General features: G+C 55.0%; 10 protein-coding genes across 10 annotated transcripts; 5 read left to right on the top strand and 5 right to left on the bottom strand.

The window, feature by feature from the left end:
* Positions 1 to 166: 166 nt before the first annotated feature.
* On the bottom strand, positions 167 to 2,907 carry GLRG_03212 (uncharacterized protein; the record flags this gene model as incomplete). The annotated part of the gene is made up of 4 exons (XM_008093897.1): positions 167 to 1,059; positions 1,113 to 2,556; positions 2,618 to 2,799; positions 2,862 to 2,907. 4 exons carry the CDS (start codon positions 2,905 to 2,907, stop codon positions 167 to 169), a joined length of 2,565 nt encoding a protein of 854 aa, XP_008092088.1.
* Positions 2,908 to 3,579: 672 nt separating this feature from the next.
* GLRG_03211 (uncharacterized protein) lies at positions 3,580 to 3,933 on the bottom strand (the record flags this gene model as incomplete). The annotated part of the gene is made up of 1 exon (XM_008093896.1): positions 3,580 to 3,933. The coding sequence occupies one exon, from the start codon at positions 3,931 to 3,933 to the stop codon at positions 3,580 to 3,582; it is 354 nt and encodes a 117-aa protein (XP_008092087.1).
* Positions 3,934 to 5,661: 1,728 nt separating this feature from the next.
* Positions 5,662 to 7,189, top strand: GLRG_03210 (membrane dipeptidase; the record flags this gene model as incomplete). The annotated part of the gene is made up of 4 exons (XM_008093895.1): positions 5,662 to 5,902; positions 5,959 to 6,171; positions 6,228 to 6,600; positions 6,652 to 7,189. 4 exons carry the CDS (start codon positions 5,662 to 5,664, stop codon positions 7,187 to 7,189), a joined length of 1,365 nt encoding a protein of 454 aa, XP_008092086.1.
* A 251-nt stretch (positions 7,190 to 7,440) lies between these two features.
* GLRG_03209 (30S ribosomal protein S13) lies at positions 7,441 to 7,947 on the bottom strand (the record flags this gene model as incomplete). Its single annotated transcript, XM_008093894.1, has 3 exons — positions 7,441 to 7,752; positions 7,842 to 7,886; positions 7,945 to 7,947. 3 exons carry the CDS (start codon positions 7,945 to 7,947, stop codon positions 7,441 to 7,443), a joined length of 360 nt encoding a protein of 119 aa, XP_008092085.1.
* A 514-nt stretch (positions 7,948 to 8,461) lies between these two features.
* Positions 8,462 to 9,214, top strand: GLRG_03208 (cyclophilin type peptidyl-prolyl cis-trans isomerase/CLD; the record flags this gene model as incomplete). Its single annotated transcript, XM_008093893.1, has 3 exons — positions 8,462 to 8,786; positions 8,850 to 8,976; positions 9,043 to 9,214. The coding sequence occupies 3 exons, from the start codon at positions 8,462 to 8,464 to the stop codon at positions 9,212 to 9,214; spliced, it is 624 nt and encodes a 207-aa protein (XP_008092084.1).
* A 136-nt stretch (positions 9,215 to 9,350) lies between these two features.
* On the top strand, positions 9,351 to 9,575 carry GLRG_03207 (uncharacterized protein; the record flags this gene model as incomplete). Its single annotated transcript, XM_008093892.1, has 1 exon — positions 9,351 to 9,575. One exon carries the CDS (start codon positions 9,351 to 9,353, stop codon positions 9,573 to 9,575), a length of 225 nt encoding a protein of 74 aa, XP_008092083.1.
* Positions 9,576 to 9,909: 334 nt separating this feature from the next.
* On the top strand, positions 9,910 to 10,514 carry GLRG_03206 (uncharacterized protein; the record flags this gene model as incomplete). Its single annotated transcript, XM_008093891.1, has 2 exons — positions 9,910 to 10,095; positions 10,317 to 10,514. 2 exons carry the CDS (start codon positions 9,910 to 9,912, stop codon positions 10,512 to 10,514), a joined length of 384 nt encoding a protein of 127 aa, XP_008092082.1.
* A 409-nt stretch (positions 10,515 to 10,923) lies between these two features.
* On the bottom strand, positions 10,924 to 11,891 carry GLRG_03205 (ER protein BIG1; the record flags this gene model as incomplete). Its single annotated transcript, XM_008093890.1, has 3 exons — positions 10,924 to 11,063; positions 11,135 to 11,730; positions 11,797 to 11,891. 3 exons carry the CDS (start codon positions 11,889 to 11,891, stop codon positions 10,924 to 10,926), a joined length of 831 nt encoding a protein of 276 aa, XP_008092081.1.
* A 913-nt stretch (positions 11,892 to 12,804) lies between these two features.
* Positions 12,805 to 13,569, top strand: GLRG_03204 (nucleolar protein 12; the record flags this gene model as incomplete). Its single annotated transcript, XM_008093889.1, has 2 exons — positions 12,805 to 13,017; positions 13,108 to 13,569. The coding sequence occupies 2 exons, from the start codon at positions 12,805 to 12,807 to the stop codon at positions 13,567 to 13,569; spliced, it is 675 nt and encodes a 224-aa protein (XP_008092080.1).
* Positions 13,570 to 13,922: 353 nt separating this feature from the next.
* On the bottom strand, positions 13,923 to 14,645 carry GLRG_03203 (actin lateral binding protein; the record flags this gene model as incomplete). Its single annotated transcript, XM_008093888.1, has 3 exons — positions 13,923 to 14,085; positions 14,208 to 14,512; positions 14,628 to 14,645. 3 exons carry the CDS (start codon positions 14,643 to 14,645, stop codon positions 13,923 to 13,925), a joined length of 486 nt encoding a protein of 161 aa, XP_008092079.1.
* Between the last annotated feature and the right edge of the window lie 382 nt (positions 14,646 to 15,027).

Genomic DNA, 15,027 nt, shown 5'->3' with positions numbered 1-15,027 from the left:
CACGTTCCTACCAGCGTCACACGTTGCGAGAATAAAAAGGAGAATCGTCAAGTTTGTTGTGGGGGGTGGGTAAAAAAAATAGACATTAAGAAAAGGAGAAAAGGGGAAATGAGGAGCAAAGCCTGAAGATAGCATCTTTAAACAATAACATCATGGCTAGCACGCTTTAGTCATCCATAGGCTTGTCCTCGAGCGTCACTCCGCGGGGGGGCCCTGAGTCGCGGGGCGTCGATGAGCCGCTCTCCGTTCCGTTGCTTGATGCCGCTGCGACGTGGCGGTCCAGGGAGTACCGAACGCTGCTGCGACCCAAGCTGTTGCGCTTCTCGGCGGGAGACTCGAGAGCCTTGATTCTGGCCGCAACGCCCTCAGAGCCAGGTGCCGTGGAGCCGTTGGTCGTCGCTGTCTCCGTTTCGCTGCCGGGGACCTCAAGACTCGACCGCTTGGTGCCAACCACGCTGCCTAAGCTAGAGCGGTGACGGTCAACTGCAGACGCGGGCGGGCTCGTCTGGATCGGGAAGCGAGTCTCGGGGCCGCCCGTGCTGCGGTCACGTCTGTGTCCGCGGGGGCTAGGAGCAGGGCTAGTGGCACGGCCGCGGCTACCGGCAGCCTTCTCGAGCAGAGCTCTATTCCGCTCTTCCATGTTTGCTCTCCGGTTGCTCTCGTCGCTGCTGATGGCGCGGGGGCGGTTGATCGAACCGCCGTGGTTCACCGTAGACATGCGCTTCAGTTCGCTGAAGATGGCCTCTTTGTGGGCAAAAAGATCGCGAACGAGCCTGTAAGCATGCTTCTCCTCCATGGTCAGAGAAGTTTCCGCTCGGGGGCGGAGGACGCAAGGCGCGATGGTTGTGGCTAGAGTCGAGATGTAAGCCTCGTCAGCCGAGGTGAGGTCGATCAGGCGGGTGAAATGGTTCATGCAGGCGTCAAGCGTTGCGATATTAGTGAGTCGCATTTGTGACAGCGTCTGCTGCAGCACGGACACACGAGAAGCGTCGCTTTCTTGAGATTGGGTCTGGTATATCGTTCTGACAATCTCATATACATGGGATGAGACGAGAGAATCTGTTGCGTTGTCAGCAGATGGCCTCCAAGTTATCTGGGCAGGGTCGTCTTACCAGGCAGTTCAAGAAGGTACAGCTTGAGCAAGCTTGCAACAGTCGGGATATCAAATTCGTCAAAAACATCGGGCGAGATAGGCTTGCCGTCATTAAGCTTCATGCGGAGCTTATGAACCTGCTGCAGGGGAACATCGACCAGCCAGACACCGCGTCTGGCCTCGTCCCCCTCAAGATCGGGGTAGCGGTTGTCCAGGTACGTCAGGATAGTGGTGACAATGACGGGCACGCGCTTCTTATCCGCACGCGCTCTCGCTTCGAGATCCACGCCAAATGTCTGCTCGTCAACCTTGTTGTAGTAGTTCTCGTAGACGACCACTTTGGGAACGAAGCTGCCAGTCCGGTAGCTCTCGAGCAGATATCTCAAGTCACCCAGAGGCTGAACAGTCTCTTGGAAGAGCATCATGTTGTCGACAGCAGACTGCATGCTGGGGATGACGTTGCTGATGGTGCCCGAGAAGTCCAAGATGACAGTCTTGATGGCCTTGAGGCGGTCCAGCTCGCAGCGCTCCAGAAAACGCAGGTGCACAAAGATGGTCTCCTCCAGCTCGCAGCGCATCTCGTCTAGCTTACGCACGCTCGCCTTGTACTTGTCGTCCGCTTCCCTGGCCTCGCGGCGCAGTCGCTCCGGCGGGGTTTCGTTGGGGTGCTGGTTGTTGAGAACGTTCCAGTTGGCAAGGTACTCGCTGACGGTTCCGACAACGGGCGAATCGGCCGACTCGGAGGCGGGGAGGGAGAATGTTCGGCCTAGAGGCGCTTTCTTGTCGGGTACGCCAGCCAGCTTGAAAGCCTTGGGGCGCCACTGGTAGAACATCTTGGAGCTGTTGGCGAAAGTGCTGCCAACGTTGCCAATAAGCCTGAGATATCCGTTCGAGATGAGGTCCTGGCCGATTCTCTCAGCGTAACTGACGCTCGTTGTGTTCATGTGCCGTTGTAGGTACTCGACGATGTCGGAGCCGGCCGATGTGTTCTGGTAGGTTCCGAGGATGGGGACCTTGGTCTCTCCAAGTTTGATCGTGTTCAGCATGTGCGCTAGTATCTTCTTGACCTGCTCGGGCTGGTAGAACTCGTCGCCGATCTCAATGGGCTCGTCATCGTCTTCTTGGGGATGGAGCTCGGACTCTTTGTTCTCGGACACCTTGATCTCGGGGATATTCTTGGGGCTGTTCTCGGGGTCCTGAAAGGCCAGCTTGGTCTCTTCCTCGATATCCTCAACCAGCCTGCACTTATTGAAGTAAGTGCTCCGCAGCTTCTTGACCAACTCGGCTTGCTTGTCGTGCGCCTTGATGCGGGCCTGCAACTCGTCCTGGGAGTCCTGGATGCGTGACTCGTGAGCATCGCACCAGCGCGAGAAGGGGTTAACAACGAGGTCCCGGATGTTCTGGGCGATCTTTTTGTGGTTCTTGGCACCTTCTTCCATCTCGGTCCGAACGCCATCGAAGGCCTGGGATGGTGGGTTAGCAGTGGTTCCCCAGAGAAGCTCTCGGGGGGAGCGTTGTACGAACCTTGCGAACGCTGGCGCCGTCATCTTTCGAAAAGCCGCCTTGGACCTTGTCTGCCGTTGGTGCAATGTCTCCTAACCGCTGGCTGTAGATTTCCTCGGCTTCGGCCCGCATTCGAGCAACGGTCAGGACTTGTCGGTTTTCTTGCACGCCCTGCTGCAACTTGCCAAACAGGACACCCAGTCCTAACACAAAGCTACTCAGCCACAGTCGGAGGGGTTGGGAGCAGCGCATTTGGTCAACTTACCTGCAGCGTAGTCGCTGGACCAAAAGGAATCTGCAAAGCCCGGCATGATGCCTAAAAGCTTATAGCTGTCTTCACAATGGTTTTGTGCTGATGCCACCCAACGCTACAAGGTCGGCAGGCGAAGAGAAAAGACCGGACGGGTTGGAATGTTTCGTTTCGTCGTTATGCAAGAAGTGGAAGGCGGCGGTGGTGGGAGGAGAATGGGCCGGGTGGTTATTTTTACAAATACGTCAGTCGCAGTTGAGGCGTTGGTGCAGAGATGCAGATGCGTAAGCAGAGGCCACAACCAACAAATGAGGGCTGTAAAGTAGAACGAAACAAGAGAGGGAGAGAGGGGGGGAGGGAGAGAGAGATAGAGAGAGAGAGAGAGTGTGTGTGTGTGTGTTTGTGGATAGGTGCGAAAAAACCAAGCAAAGAAGCAAAATGTGAAGAGGGTTCGTGGTCGTGGTCGTCGTCGTCGTCCTTTGTCAGGGGCACATGCCAGTTGGAGGAAATTTTGGAGGAGAAACACGAAACGGGATGTAGGCTATGGAGGTGTTTGCTTGCTCTGATGGCTGACAGGTTCCAGGTTCAAGGTTGAAAACGGGTTTGGGGCGGCAAGGAAGGAAGGAAGGAAGGACGAAAAAGCTGCTATTTGCTGTCTGCAGTGTACTGCAGTGTGCCATGCCATGCCATGCCATGCCATGCCACGCCGTGCTATGCGTCGTCTCCGCAGGCGTCAGTGAAGCTTTGCGACTTGCAGCAGCACCACCACCCACTCCCTCACTCCCGCATCACGCCTACCTCCCTCGGCCAGTAGTGTACCCAGTGAAACGGCATCAACCCAGATCAAAGCCATCCGTGCTGGTGGGGGGGTGTACAACTCAGCCCGACGGGCCGGGGCCAGGCAGTCTGACAACAGCTTCTGGCCCTCGGGCTCCCGCTGCTCAGACACGGCTTTCATTGGTCTCCATGACGAACGCTGGCCCAGGCAGGGCTCACCGAGCGACTTGGTAGCCGGAACCTTGGCTGAAAGGTGCGGATGGATACCCACAACCCACGCAATCAGACCAATGATGGTGGTAGGAGCCATCCGAAGCCAAAAATACATCGTATCTTGGAAACGTATCCGTCCCTCTCAGTCTTCGACTCCAGCCACACTGCCCGGTGTCCACTTGTACACCCTCTTGGTCTGTGACTGGGCCAAGTGATCAGAGGCAACTCCAAGTGACCCCCTTTGGCTCCACAAAAAGCAAATGACCCTGAATGAGGCAGCCAAGCAAAGCAATGCAAAGCACAAGTCGTAGAAATGCCACGCCAGTCACTAAGGAGCATGTGTGCGCCCCTGCATTCGCCTCTGTTGCAGAACGATGGGGCGACCCCCGGTTGAGAAGAGTTGAGAAGACCAGAGGAGAGGACTTGTGAGTTTGAACTCTGAGGACCGAAACCTGCCACTTTCCGACAAGGCTGATCGCCGCCAGTTTGGCATTGTGCTATGTATTAAGCACCGTCATCGTCATTTATGCAGTATGCAGTCTAGGATTGGGTTCCATCCTCCCAACTGCGTCCACTACGTAGTCGTAACTCGATACCTCTCTCTTTGTTCTTGTGCTTTGTTGCTGGCCGAGGCGTTCACTCAACCACAAAGAAAACTAGTCCTTGTCAATCACAAAATGGAATACGAACGTCTCTCCTCCCCTCACTCGTTACTAACAGGCCAGACGGTTCCCCGGACGACAAAAGCCGATATTAATAGCCGTCAAGGAGATGGCAGGGGGCAACGGCATCCAACCCTGGCCCGGTTGAACCCGTAATTATCTCAGTTGGTGGTTGTCCACACAGCCAGACATACGAGGAAACCCCGAGGAAGTTGGCTGGGGTAAGGCGTAACGCAAGATCCGGCACGCATCCGAAGTCACAATGCTCTATGGAACTTGGAGCTTCTCGTCTGATAGAAAATAGCCCGTTCCCGAAATTCTAAATCGTCCGTCGGTAGCTCTGCCAGTGTCAGTCCTGGCTGCACGCACATGTTTCTTGTTGAGGACGTGCTCTGTTGTCTTGTTTCTGGAGGTTGGAGGATGCCATTTGCAAGTTCCGCTGTTCAGTTAAACCCGTTGGCCTCGAACGCTGAAGTATTTGTGCTTTTCTGTACTATCAGTCGGGGTCCATCCCTATCCTTTATCACAGGCCGAGTAGAACTAGAGGCCGTATCCTGAGTTGAGAGCAATCTGAAGTTCAAGACCAGTTATGGATCATTCGTTCATCTTGTTCTTTGTCCCTATGCCATCTTCCTTAGCCCCCCCCCCCCCCCCCCAAATGCTTCAACAGAGGATCGCCTCCCCAACACTCACTATGTGAGGATTCGTAGTCGACTGCGATAATTCATACAGCCCGTTCCGCTATTGGTTTCGCATATAATATACTTCTGACGGTAAGCACAAAAACAAAGTTTTGGGGATCCTGTGCTCTGGCCAATTTCGAGCTTCCCAACTGGTTGCTTATCGCCCGGGTTGACTCGCGGATAAAAGTTCCGTGCAATCGCACCTCGGAGCTTTGACCCCAGTCATGACGTGACATGATAAGAAATGTGTGAGAGGAAACGCGATCCCCGCCGTACGTCCTCTCTGCAAGGTATCTGCAGAACCCCATTTGTCCATCTTGGCTTGGGTTGATATTCATGTGCAACGTTCACTAAACGGTAAAATACTTGGTCCATGTCCTCCGAGCGATATGCTTATACTGATGACAGAGTTGGAACACGGATAACCGCTCGCTACCAAGACTTACTTGGTCACGTCGACCCTGAGCCTGCGCAGGAACAATGAATGAGAAGCATCGTCTGGCAGCCGATAAGGCATGCGAGGAGGCTGCGTTGGCCCCTCGCAAAAGCCTGTCTCCGGCAAAGAGGGCAGTCGTCGCTTGCTTCGCGCTATGGCTGCTGTCTCTGACTTTCACCTATCATCCCGTGAGATCATGCTATCATCAAATGAGGAAGCCATGGGGAGCATCCCTTACCTTCGAGCAGAGAGCTCGCGGCATCTTGTCCCATACGCCGCTGATCGGTACGATATCGTCTGGCTGCTTTGTGAACCAAGATGGTTACTAACACCCTACGTAGACGGCCATAATGATCTTCCAATTCTCGTACGGTTTTACTTCAATAATCACATCTACGGGAAGAACTTCACCGAGCCCTTTGTGAACGGCGGCTTTATGCAACATGTTGATCTACCCAGGCTTCGTGAGGGACAGAACGGGGGTGCATTCTGGAGCGTTTTCGTTCCATGCCCGGATAATGGCAGTGACTTTTCCGATGCAAACTACGCCGAAAGTAAATATGAGCTGTGCAGTAACCCACGACCCTCCAATGCTAACAAGTTCCTGTAGGCGTCCAATGGACTCTTCAACAGATCGATGTCATGAATCGTATCAAGGAGGCCTATCCCAAAGATTTCTCTCCCAACCTGGACAGCGATGCTGCTCTGGCGGCCTTCCATCAGGGTCAGCTGATATCCCCCTTGGGAGTCGAGGGACTGCACCAGATCGGCAACTCGGTCGCCAACCTCCGACGTTACCATGCCATGGGCGTCCGCTACTCGACTCTCACCCACAACTGTCACAACAAGTTCGCCGACGCCGCGCTTCTCGAGAGCCCTCTGCGCAAGGCCGAGCCCCTATGGCATGGTGTCAGCCCAGCTGGCCGTCGCCTCATCCACGAAATGAACCGAGTCGGTCTTATTGTTGATCTCTCCCACACGAGGTTAGCTCCATGCACAACCTCCCCATGATCGTATGCTGATAGCCACACCAGCGAGGAGACACAGATTGATGTTCTGGGAGGCAAGGACTGGGAGGGCAGCAAGGCGCCCGTCATCTTCTCCCATAGCTCTGCCTTTAGCGTGTGCCCGCACCCACGCAACGTCAAGGATAACGTGCTGCAGCTCGTCAAACAGCGCAACGCAGTCGTCATGGTCAACTTCGCCCCCGAGTTCATCACGTGCGTCGAGTCCGGCAACGCCAACGGTCTGCCGACGTACTTCCCCGGCAATGCCACGCTCGCCCAGGTTGCCCGGCACGTGCTGCACATTGGCAACCTCATCGGCTTCGACCACGTCGGCTTCGGCTCCGACTTTGATGGAATTGGGTCGGTCCCCAATGGATTGGAGGACGTGTCCAAGTACCCAGACCTTGTCGCCGAGTTGCTGAGGCAGGGTTTGAGCGATGAGGATGCGGCCAAGGTCGTTGGCGGAAACATTCTTCGCGTCTGGAAGGAGGTTGACGCAGTTGCGGCCAAGCTGCAGAAGGAGGGCGAGCTTCCTCTCGAGGATGATCTGCCCAGCTTTACGTAGTTCAGTTACAGGAGACTTGCTTTTGGGGCAGAGAAACACAAATGTGACAGCGCTTGGCTATTGCAGTCCAGCAAAACGTCGTTTATCGCCATATCTGTGGCGGTACAAGTGGTATAGTTATATCATATTCATACATGTCTAGGTGTTCCACGCACCCGTCTATCTTGTACAGTCGACGATCTCAGGCAAGAGACCCTTCTCAAAACTCCAAGCCATGCATCCTCTCCCCTTTGACCAGCCGTGCCGCTCGCTCACCATTTTCTATCCGCGCGGTTAAGCTTCTTCGCCGTCTCGATCTGGGTCCTCGTGCGTTGACCTCTGACGGGCAGGCCCATGGCGTGTCGTCTCCCCCGGTAGCTTCCCATGTCCTTTAGTCTCATGACGTTTTGCTGTATGACTTTCCGCGCATCGTTCTCTATCGTCATATTCGATAACTCTGCCGTCAGGGCCGTGACGGTCTTGGGGGCCAGGGTGCCGACTTTGGCCATCGGGTGGATCGAGTACTTGGCCAGGATGCGTTGCGATGCGGTCGGCCCGAGTGCAAAGAAAGACTCGAGCGCCTTCTGTGGCGAGGAATTCAGGGTTAGCATTGCCCGTGGAAAACTTGCAAGTCGCACGTCGTCGCCGGTCATGGGAGGGCAAATGGCCATACCTTCACGAGCTTCTGCTCGGAAAAGTTGACTCCAAGAATGAAAACCTGTGAGAAAACTGGGTTAGTCTTGATCCGGGCGAAAAAATGGAGGTCCAAAACGTACCATCTTGTCGGTATGCTGCTATGTTGTAGCCAGACGATCGATTATTGTGTCGCCTCGTTCTGCTTCGACTGCCAAACGCTGGAATCGCGAAACTCAGAAATCACAGAGCCCGGCCGCGGAGAGTCGGGCGCCGGAAAATAGTGGATCCACGCTGGCCGGCGACATTTGAATGCTGCTCTAGGTGGCGATAGACATTGCGCTGCCTGCATTTGACGGATTCCGTTAGCACGGCTGTGACCCCACGCGCCCCTATGCAGACAAACGCATCCACTTACTCGGATTGCCTCTCCCCATTGGGCAGTTTCGGCTGTCAGGGTCCGAGCTCCAGTTCCTCATTCGCGTGCTTCAGGGAGGGGAGGTTTGAAACGTTGCTCCAATGCAGCCAGCGCTCCCAGAGTATTCTCTTATTTAACACACTGTCCTCCTGGAGATAACTTGCCATCGCTCCAGACGGCTCTTTGCATCACCAAACACCGAACTCTGTCACCCTACGATAGACTCCTCTTCGTCGCCCATCATGTTTACCCTGCGGAAACTCGTCTCCGCCCTCCTCCTTGCTGGCGTGGCTCTGGTCTTCTTCGCGCAGACCGCCGAGGCCACGAAGGGCCCCAAGATCACCCACAAGGTCTACTTCGATATTACCGAAGGAGATGAGCCTCTCGGCCGCATCGTCATTGGCCTCTACGGCAAAACCGTTCCTAAGACGGCCGAGAACTTCCGCGCTCTCGCCACCGGCGAGAAGGGTTTCGGATATGAGGGCTCTACCTTCCACCGCGTTATCAAGCAGTTCATGATCCAGGGCGGTGACTTTACCAAGGGCGACGGCACCGGTGGCAAGTCTAGTAAGTGATCGTTGACAAAACAATCGCTATGTGGCAATCGACGACTGACGCCTTGGGTCGCAGTCTACGGCGAGAAGTTCCCCGATGAGAACTTCAAGCTCAAGCACTCCAAGAAGGGTCTCTTGTCCATGGCCAACGCCGGCAAGGACACCAACGGCTCCCAGTTCTTCATCACCACCGTCATCACCTCGTAAGCTTACCACTCTCAATGCACGAGCCACCCAGCCGGACCGCAGTACTAACACGAGAACCACAGTTGGCTCGATGGCCGCCACGTCGTCTTCGGCGAGGTCCTCGAGGGCTACGACGTCGTCGAGAAGATCGAGCAGACCCAGACCCAGCCTGGCGACCGCCCCGTCAAGACGATCAAGGTCGCCAAGAGCGGAGAGCTGGAGGTGCCCCCTGAAGGTATCCACGTGGAACTCTGAGCACGTACTGTGACACCCGTTATCCCTCACGTCTCCGTCTTCCTCACCAAACCCGACACATCCATCTACCATACAATCTCTGCCTCTTGATGACTTTGCACCAAAATAAACAAAACGAAACGTACGTGGTTTGCTGATGGCTACGCCCCCTGGCTCTACAGGCGAATTCGGTAACAGCGAATGGGCGGCAGGCTACTCCAACGAGGACACTCCTCTGGAGGTCGGTTCCGGTGAGGGCTGGTCCCTCCTCCAGAAGGGCATGTTCCTTGGCGTTGTTGTTGCCGCGATCGCCATTTACCTCAAGATCAGCAAGTCGCGTGCCTTGAGGAACAGTGTCGGCCACGAGAAGACGATGGCATAAAAGGCAAGGGATGCGGGAGAGAGTGACCAACATTAGGCAAGGAAATACAACAAGGACAAGATTGCCAAAAATATAAGTACAGGTCAAATTACACGGTATCGGTAGCCGGTATCTTGAGCGGTGCATGTCGTGATGTTAATCGTATTCGTCTCGAGTCCTCTCCCGGATGGGTAGTCCGATAGCTGCATACGCCCACATCCCCAAAGTGCATCACGTGTGGGGTACCCGAAAATTTCCATGAAGGCCAAAACTTCGACTCAAACAACATCTAATAGAATAGGAAAATACCACAACGACCATCTTCCCGCCCGCCCAAAAGAAAGAAAGATACAAAATGAAGATTCTTAGCCTAAACTTCCTGACCTGCGCGGTCAAGACTTGCAAATCCTCGGCGGCCTCGTTTCCCCTACACCCCAAGGACGCGGAGCTGGTGCAGGACGACATCGAGGTCAACCCCCAGCTCCTGCTCAACGTCCTGCCCCGCTTAGACTGGGCCGCCCTGCGAACGAACGCGACCGAGGTATGTTTATTGATTCATTTTCTTGTCTTGTGTATTGCACTTTTTTTTCATCCGTACCCCTCTCCCTCCCTCTCTCTCTCTCTCTCGCATGTTATCTCGCGACTTTGGCCTTCTCCGCCTGTCTCGTTTCTTAGCATGCTGTGTTGTTCCATATCAGAAAGGAACTCCGTTGTTTCGGGCCGTCGACGAAGTGTAGAACGGCGCTGACGACTCGCAAAAAGTTGGGCTTCCCCGAACTCCCCTCCGAGCCCCCCTCGGCGGAGCAGCTCGAGGGTGACGATAAGATGCTCAAGGACCTGCACCACCTGCTCATGGAGACGCAGATCATGGAGGGCAAGCTCGTCTGCGGCGAGTGCGGGCACGAGTACGCCATCCGCGAGGGTATCGCCAACTTCCTGCTGCCGAGCCATCTGGTCTAGGCCCAGTGCAGTGCAGGTCTTGAAGGGGGGCGACGACGGATTGCGACGACGGTCTTTGCGGGCACCGGAGCTGTAAAGACTTGAGACGGCCATATCGGACTTGAGAAGGGAGGCGTTTGCGGCGTTTCATCGACATCATGAAGAGGTCTAGTGGGGATGGGCGGCCAAAAGAGTGAAAAAAAAGTCCATTTGTTGTAGAAATACACATTCATGCCATTTGCGAAAACACTACATTGGGTCTCTTCAGACCGCACTTTCACAATCCGCCCTTCATGCCATGCTATCCTCCCCTCCTTTGCTCGAAACATGTCAAAGTCAGCCAGTAACTCCTGACGTTTTCCAAGTTGAAATACACGGGTCGCTGTGGAAGCATTCATTGAATGCTCCTGTGGGCGTATGCGGTATACATCTACTGGCCCTTCTTATGAGCGGCGGGGCCATTCTCCTTTTCGAAAGCCCCATAGGGAATCTCAAGGCTTGCGAGGGCCTTGATGGCGACACCAAGGATGCTGAAGAGGATAATGGAGGCAACGATGGCGTGGAAGATGCCTATGCGCTTGTCAGTTCTCCAGTTTCCGAAAGGTTACAAAGTGTGGAGGGTATTTCCGACGAGTACTTACCTGGAGAGAAGAAGACGTATTTCTCGAAGAGGGGAAGCTTGTTCCACTCGGTCTCGTTCTTATCCTTCCTGGCATGCAGTATGCTCGCGTCATGGCGCTTGAGCTCGGCGTGCAGAGGCTCGCCAGTGAACTCGGCCTGGTAGGTAGGCTCGGATGGGCTAGCAAGATAGATGACGGTGTACGAGTCCGACTCGCTACGCATCTTCTCAAGGTTGCGGCCCAGGACGTAGTCGTTGTCGGCGAGCGTGCTGGCCCTCTCGCGGGTGTCCCGTCCGAGGGGGGCTAGCCGGGTCTGCCCGATCTCGACCGTCTTGCCCGCGCACGCAGTCTTGATGTAGTCGTTCAACACATCGATAGACACCTCTCCAACGACCTCGGCGACGCTGTAGACACCTTGGACGTCGCTGCTAGAGATCGCGCGGCACAGGTTCGGGACCTTGCAGTCGCCGCCGTCCGGGCCACGGATGTCTGCGGCGTTGACGTTGGGCTGGGCGACGAGGAGGTAGCGGTCCGTGGGACACGAGGAGAGAAGTTCCTGGACGGATTTGGCGACTTGAGATTCGGTCTGGAGCTGGGCTCGGTCCGACTGCGCGAAGCTAGAGGGATGTCAGTATGCCGACGAAGATAAATTGGCATGTAGAAGCGACGACTTCTCAACGTACTTGGCGGTTGACAGCATCACAAAAGGTGACGAGTCGGTGAACGCTTGCGCCGAGGCGCAGAAGGCCATGAGGCCTGCTGTTCTTGATAGACGCATGGTTGGATGATGTGTTGAGACTGGCCCGTTTGGATGCGATGGCTAGCCTTCGTCGTGCTGCTGGGAGTGATGCTGCGGATTAGCTCCAGGGACGACGTAGCTTGCGGGCATGCGCCTAAGCAGTGTTCTGTGTAATCAGAAACTTGAGTGGCCCTCGTTTAGATACATATTACGTCCTCTAACGTCTTTCCTCCTTATCAGCCTATCGGCAATAGTGCACTGCCACTTATTGCAAACGAGACTCCCCTGTCAGCGAAGTCTTGAGACCAACGTTTCTTCGACCTCTGCTATCTCGCTGTTTGTCCGTTGTTGACCTTAAGTTGGGTTTAAAACTTGTTCAATAGTCACCAATGCAGGGCTCGGCTGGTTCACGGTGATGCCTTTTGCTGCAGCTATTGGCAGCAAGCGTGTACTGTACTCTTCACTCCCCGAGTGTGTTTACAGGTGTTGTCAACTCTTGAAAATTAAGTCCTGTAGACCTACCTCACTGAAACCCCCGCGCTTTTCGATTGGCAGTGACTTGCTGAGCTAGTACCCACGTAGACTCAGTCTATGTTTTACCATCAGGCTGGTTGCGGAATGCCTATGCACACTGTGGGAAACTCAAAGCCATCGGACAATTGTCAGCACGTACGGCTGTTGAAAACCATGTCGTAGAGCCTTCGGTGTGTCACCTGGTTCTCAGTGACGGATGCACATTAGCGAGGTCTGTCCAGCGCATTTAGCCCCTCGGCTTGGCCCGCGCCAGTGGGCCCTGGCAGAGGCTGCAGCAGCAAGGACCTGATGCGCGCGCCGGCCGCAAGGCTGGTGGTGCAGAGGACCCTTCCCAAAAATTTCAATTCAGCGCCCAAAAACCACCGGTGAACCAGCACACTTCGACGAGTTTTGACGGCACAACCAACCGAACCCCAATATGTTCGCCAAACCCCGGCCAAAGAAGTCAGTCCTTCCAACCGTGTCGAAAAAGAGAAAGGCGGTCTCGGCAGTGGAGGAGGTCAACTTTGACTTCGACGCGCGCCAGGACTACTTGACGGGGTTCCACAAGCGCAAACTACAGCGGGTGAAATGGGCGCAGGAACAAGCGGCCAAGAAGGCGCGGGAAGAGAAGATTGAAATGAGGAAACAGGTATGGGAAATAGGTTTTCATGGTCCCCTGCCCCTTACGTGTTGGTGTGGCTGTTTATAAAACTTTTCGACTAATAATCCGCACGTGTAGCTCAGAGTTGAGAGACAACGAGAAGTCGAAGACCACGTCAAAGCTGTTAGCGCTATTCTCGAAGAGGCCCAGGCAGCAAACTCGGACGAGGATGAGGAGATCAACGCGGAAGACTTTGAGGAGTGGGACGGCATTGAGGAGGCGCCCAAGGAGCAAGCAGACGTCGTGGACTACGAAGACGAGTACCTAGACGAGGACCGGTATACAACGGTCAAGGTCGAGGCCATATCTGTGACGCGGGACGGGCTCGAAAAGCTCCACCACGACAGCGACGAGGCGGAAGCGGACAGCCAAGACGAATCTAAGGCAGAGAAGCGGGTAGACGACGACAAGGCGACAACAACCAAGGCCCGCAAGGAGTGGCCCAAAAAGAAGAAATTTCGCTACGAGACGAAGCTAGAACGGTCGCTGGGCGCGAAGAAGGCAAAAGCCAAGAAGAAGGCAAAATTCAAGAAAGAGTAGTGGTTCGAAGGAGGGTATAATGATTTTAGCATTGATTGCTGCTGCAACTGCTGCCTCGGGCTTGCCTCACGGCCAGCGTGGTCTGAGTCGTTTTGTGTATTCGCCCTCATGTCGGCTGCGAACAAATGATATAAATATTTGCAAGCGGAACAAACACTCGGTGTTGACGGGGGTTACAAAAGTGAGTAAAAACAAGGGCTGGTGCTATAACTCGGTCGCGAACCGTCCCGTCATTTGCAATCTACCACTGTCGGGATAGCTTCATGATCAGGTCGCCAACACATTGTTCCAGGCCGGGAAATCTATCATGAAAGAAAAGCCTTGCACACAACGTCGCCCCTTGAAAAACAGCCTTAGATGTTGCCAATCTCGTTTTGGAAGTCCTCGAGCTCCTTCTGGACCGCTGTGTACTTCTTGGCCATCTCCTCGTATTTGGACTCCCACTGGTCGCGCTCCGCCTCGAGAGCCTGGACCTTGCGCTCGAAGTGGCCGGCCTTGACGTCAGTTTGTCTGAGCCTGTAAAAAGACGGTGTAAGTAAGCATCGGCCATCGGTGGGGCTGACTTTAATGAGAACAAAAGGGGTCGGGAAGCGAAAAGGGGGGTGTCGTCGATTCGGTGAACAGGGTCCAGAACGTACTTCTCGTTGGCTTCCCGAAGGGTCTTGTCCGCCTCCTCGGCCTCCTCCTCGAGGAGCTGGAGTCTTCGCTGAAGAGTCTCGTTTTGTGTGCCAGTGCTGGTGCTCTCGTCGGCAGCCTTCTTGAAGTCCTTAACGGCAGTCTCCAGCTTCTCGATCTCGCCCTCGAGCAGGCCGTTCTTGTGCTGGAGAGAGGTGATCTCCTGCTCCTTGGACAGGTTCTCCTGCTCCAGCGACTTAACCTTGGCCTGAAGCTCCTCGACCTTGGCAGCGTTGTCGTCGGCCTCCAGACGGAGCTGGTTCATTTTCTAAGAGGAAAAGTCGTCGTCAGCAACCGATGACACGGCGTCGTAAGGGGATATCCTACCCCTCCAGACCGCCAGTAGCAGCTGGGTGGGGCTCGAATGAGGACAGTTCACTTACCTCCTTGATGCGATCCATGATGATAATGAGCTGCAAGTGGCTTTGGACTGTGGTCAAGTTGGTGCAGGTTGATTGCGATAAGGAGTGTTGAGGATGTGACGGGATTGGAAGTCGCGATTGTCGGGGGATGGAAGCGAGAGGAAGTGTGAGGTGTTGAAATAACTGCCCCTCTACATGCAAGTCCGCTTCAACTGTGTGACTTGTGGCGGACCACCCTCACTCAGCATGCCGGCAGAGCCAGGCTTGCCAGGCCTGATCTTCACACTGGGAGGCAGCTGCAATTGGATTAGCTTGGGCCCAAGCGGTGGGGTGGGGTTAGTCAGGCGGGGTTTCAGTCTGGTCGTGCTTTCCGAGAAGTGAGCATTCTATCTGCGGAGCTTTCCGCAGGGTCTGAGCTTCT

This window comes from Colletotrichum graminicola, assembly GCF_000149035.1.
Source record: "Colletotrichum graminicola M1.001 genomic scaffold supercont1.9, whole genome shotgun sequence".
Lineage (NCBI taxonomy): Eukaryota > Fungi > Ascomycota > Sordariomycetes > Glomerellales > Glomerellaceae > Colletotrichum > Colletotrichum graminicola.
This window is presented reverse-complemented; position numbering and strand designations above follow the sequence as displayed.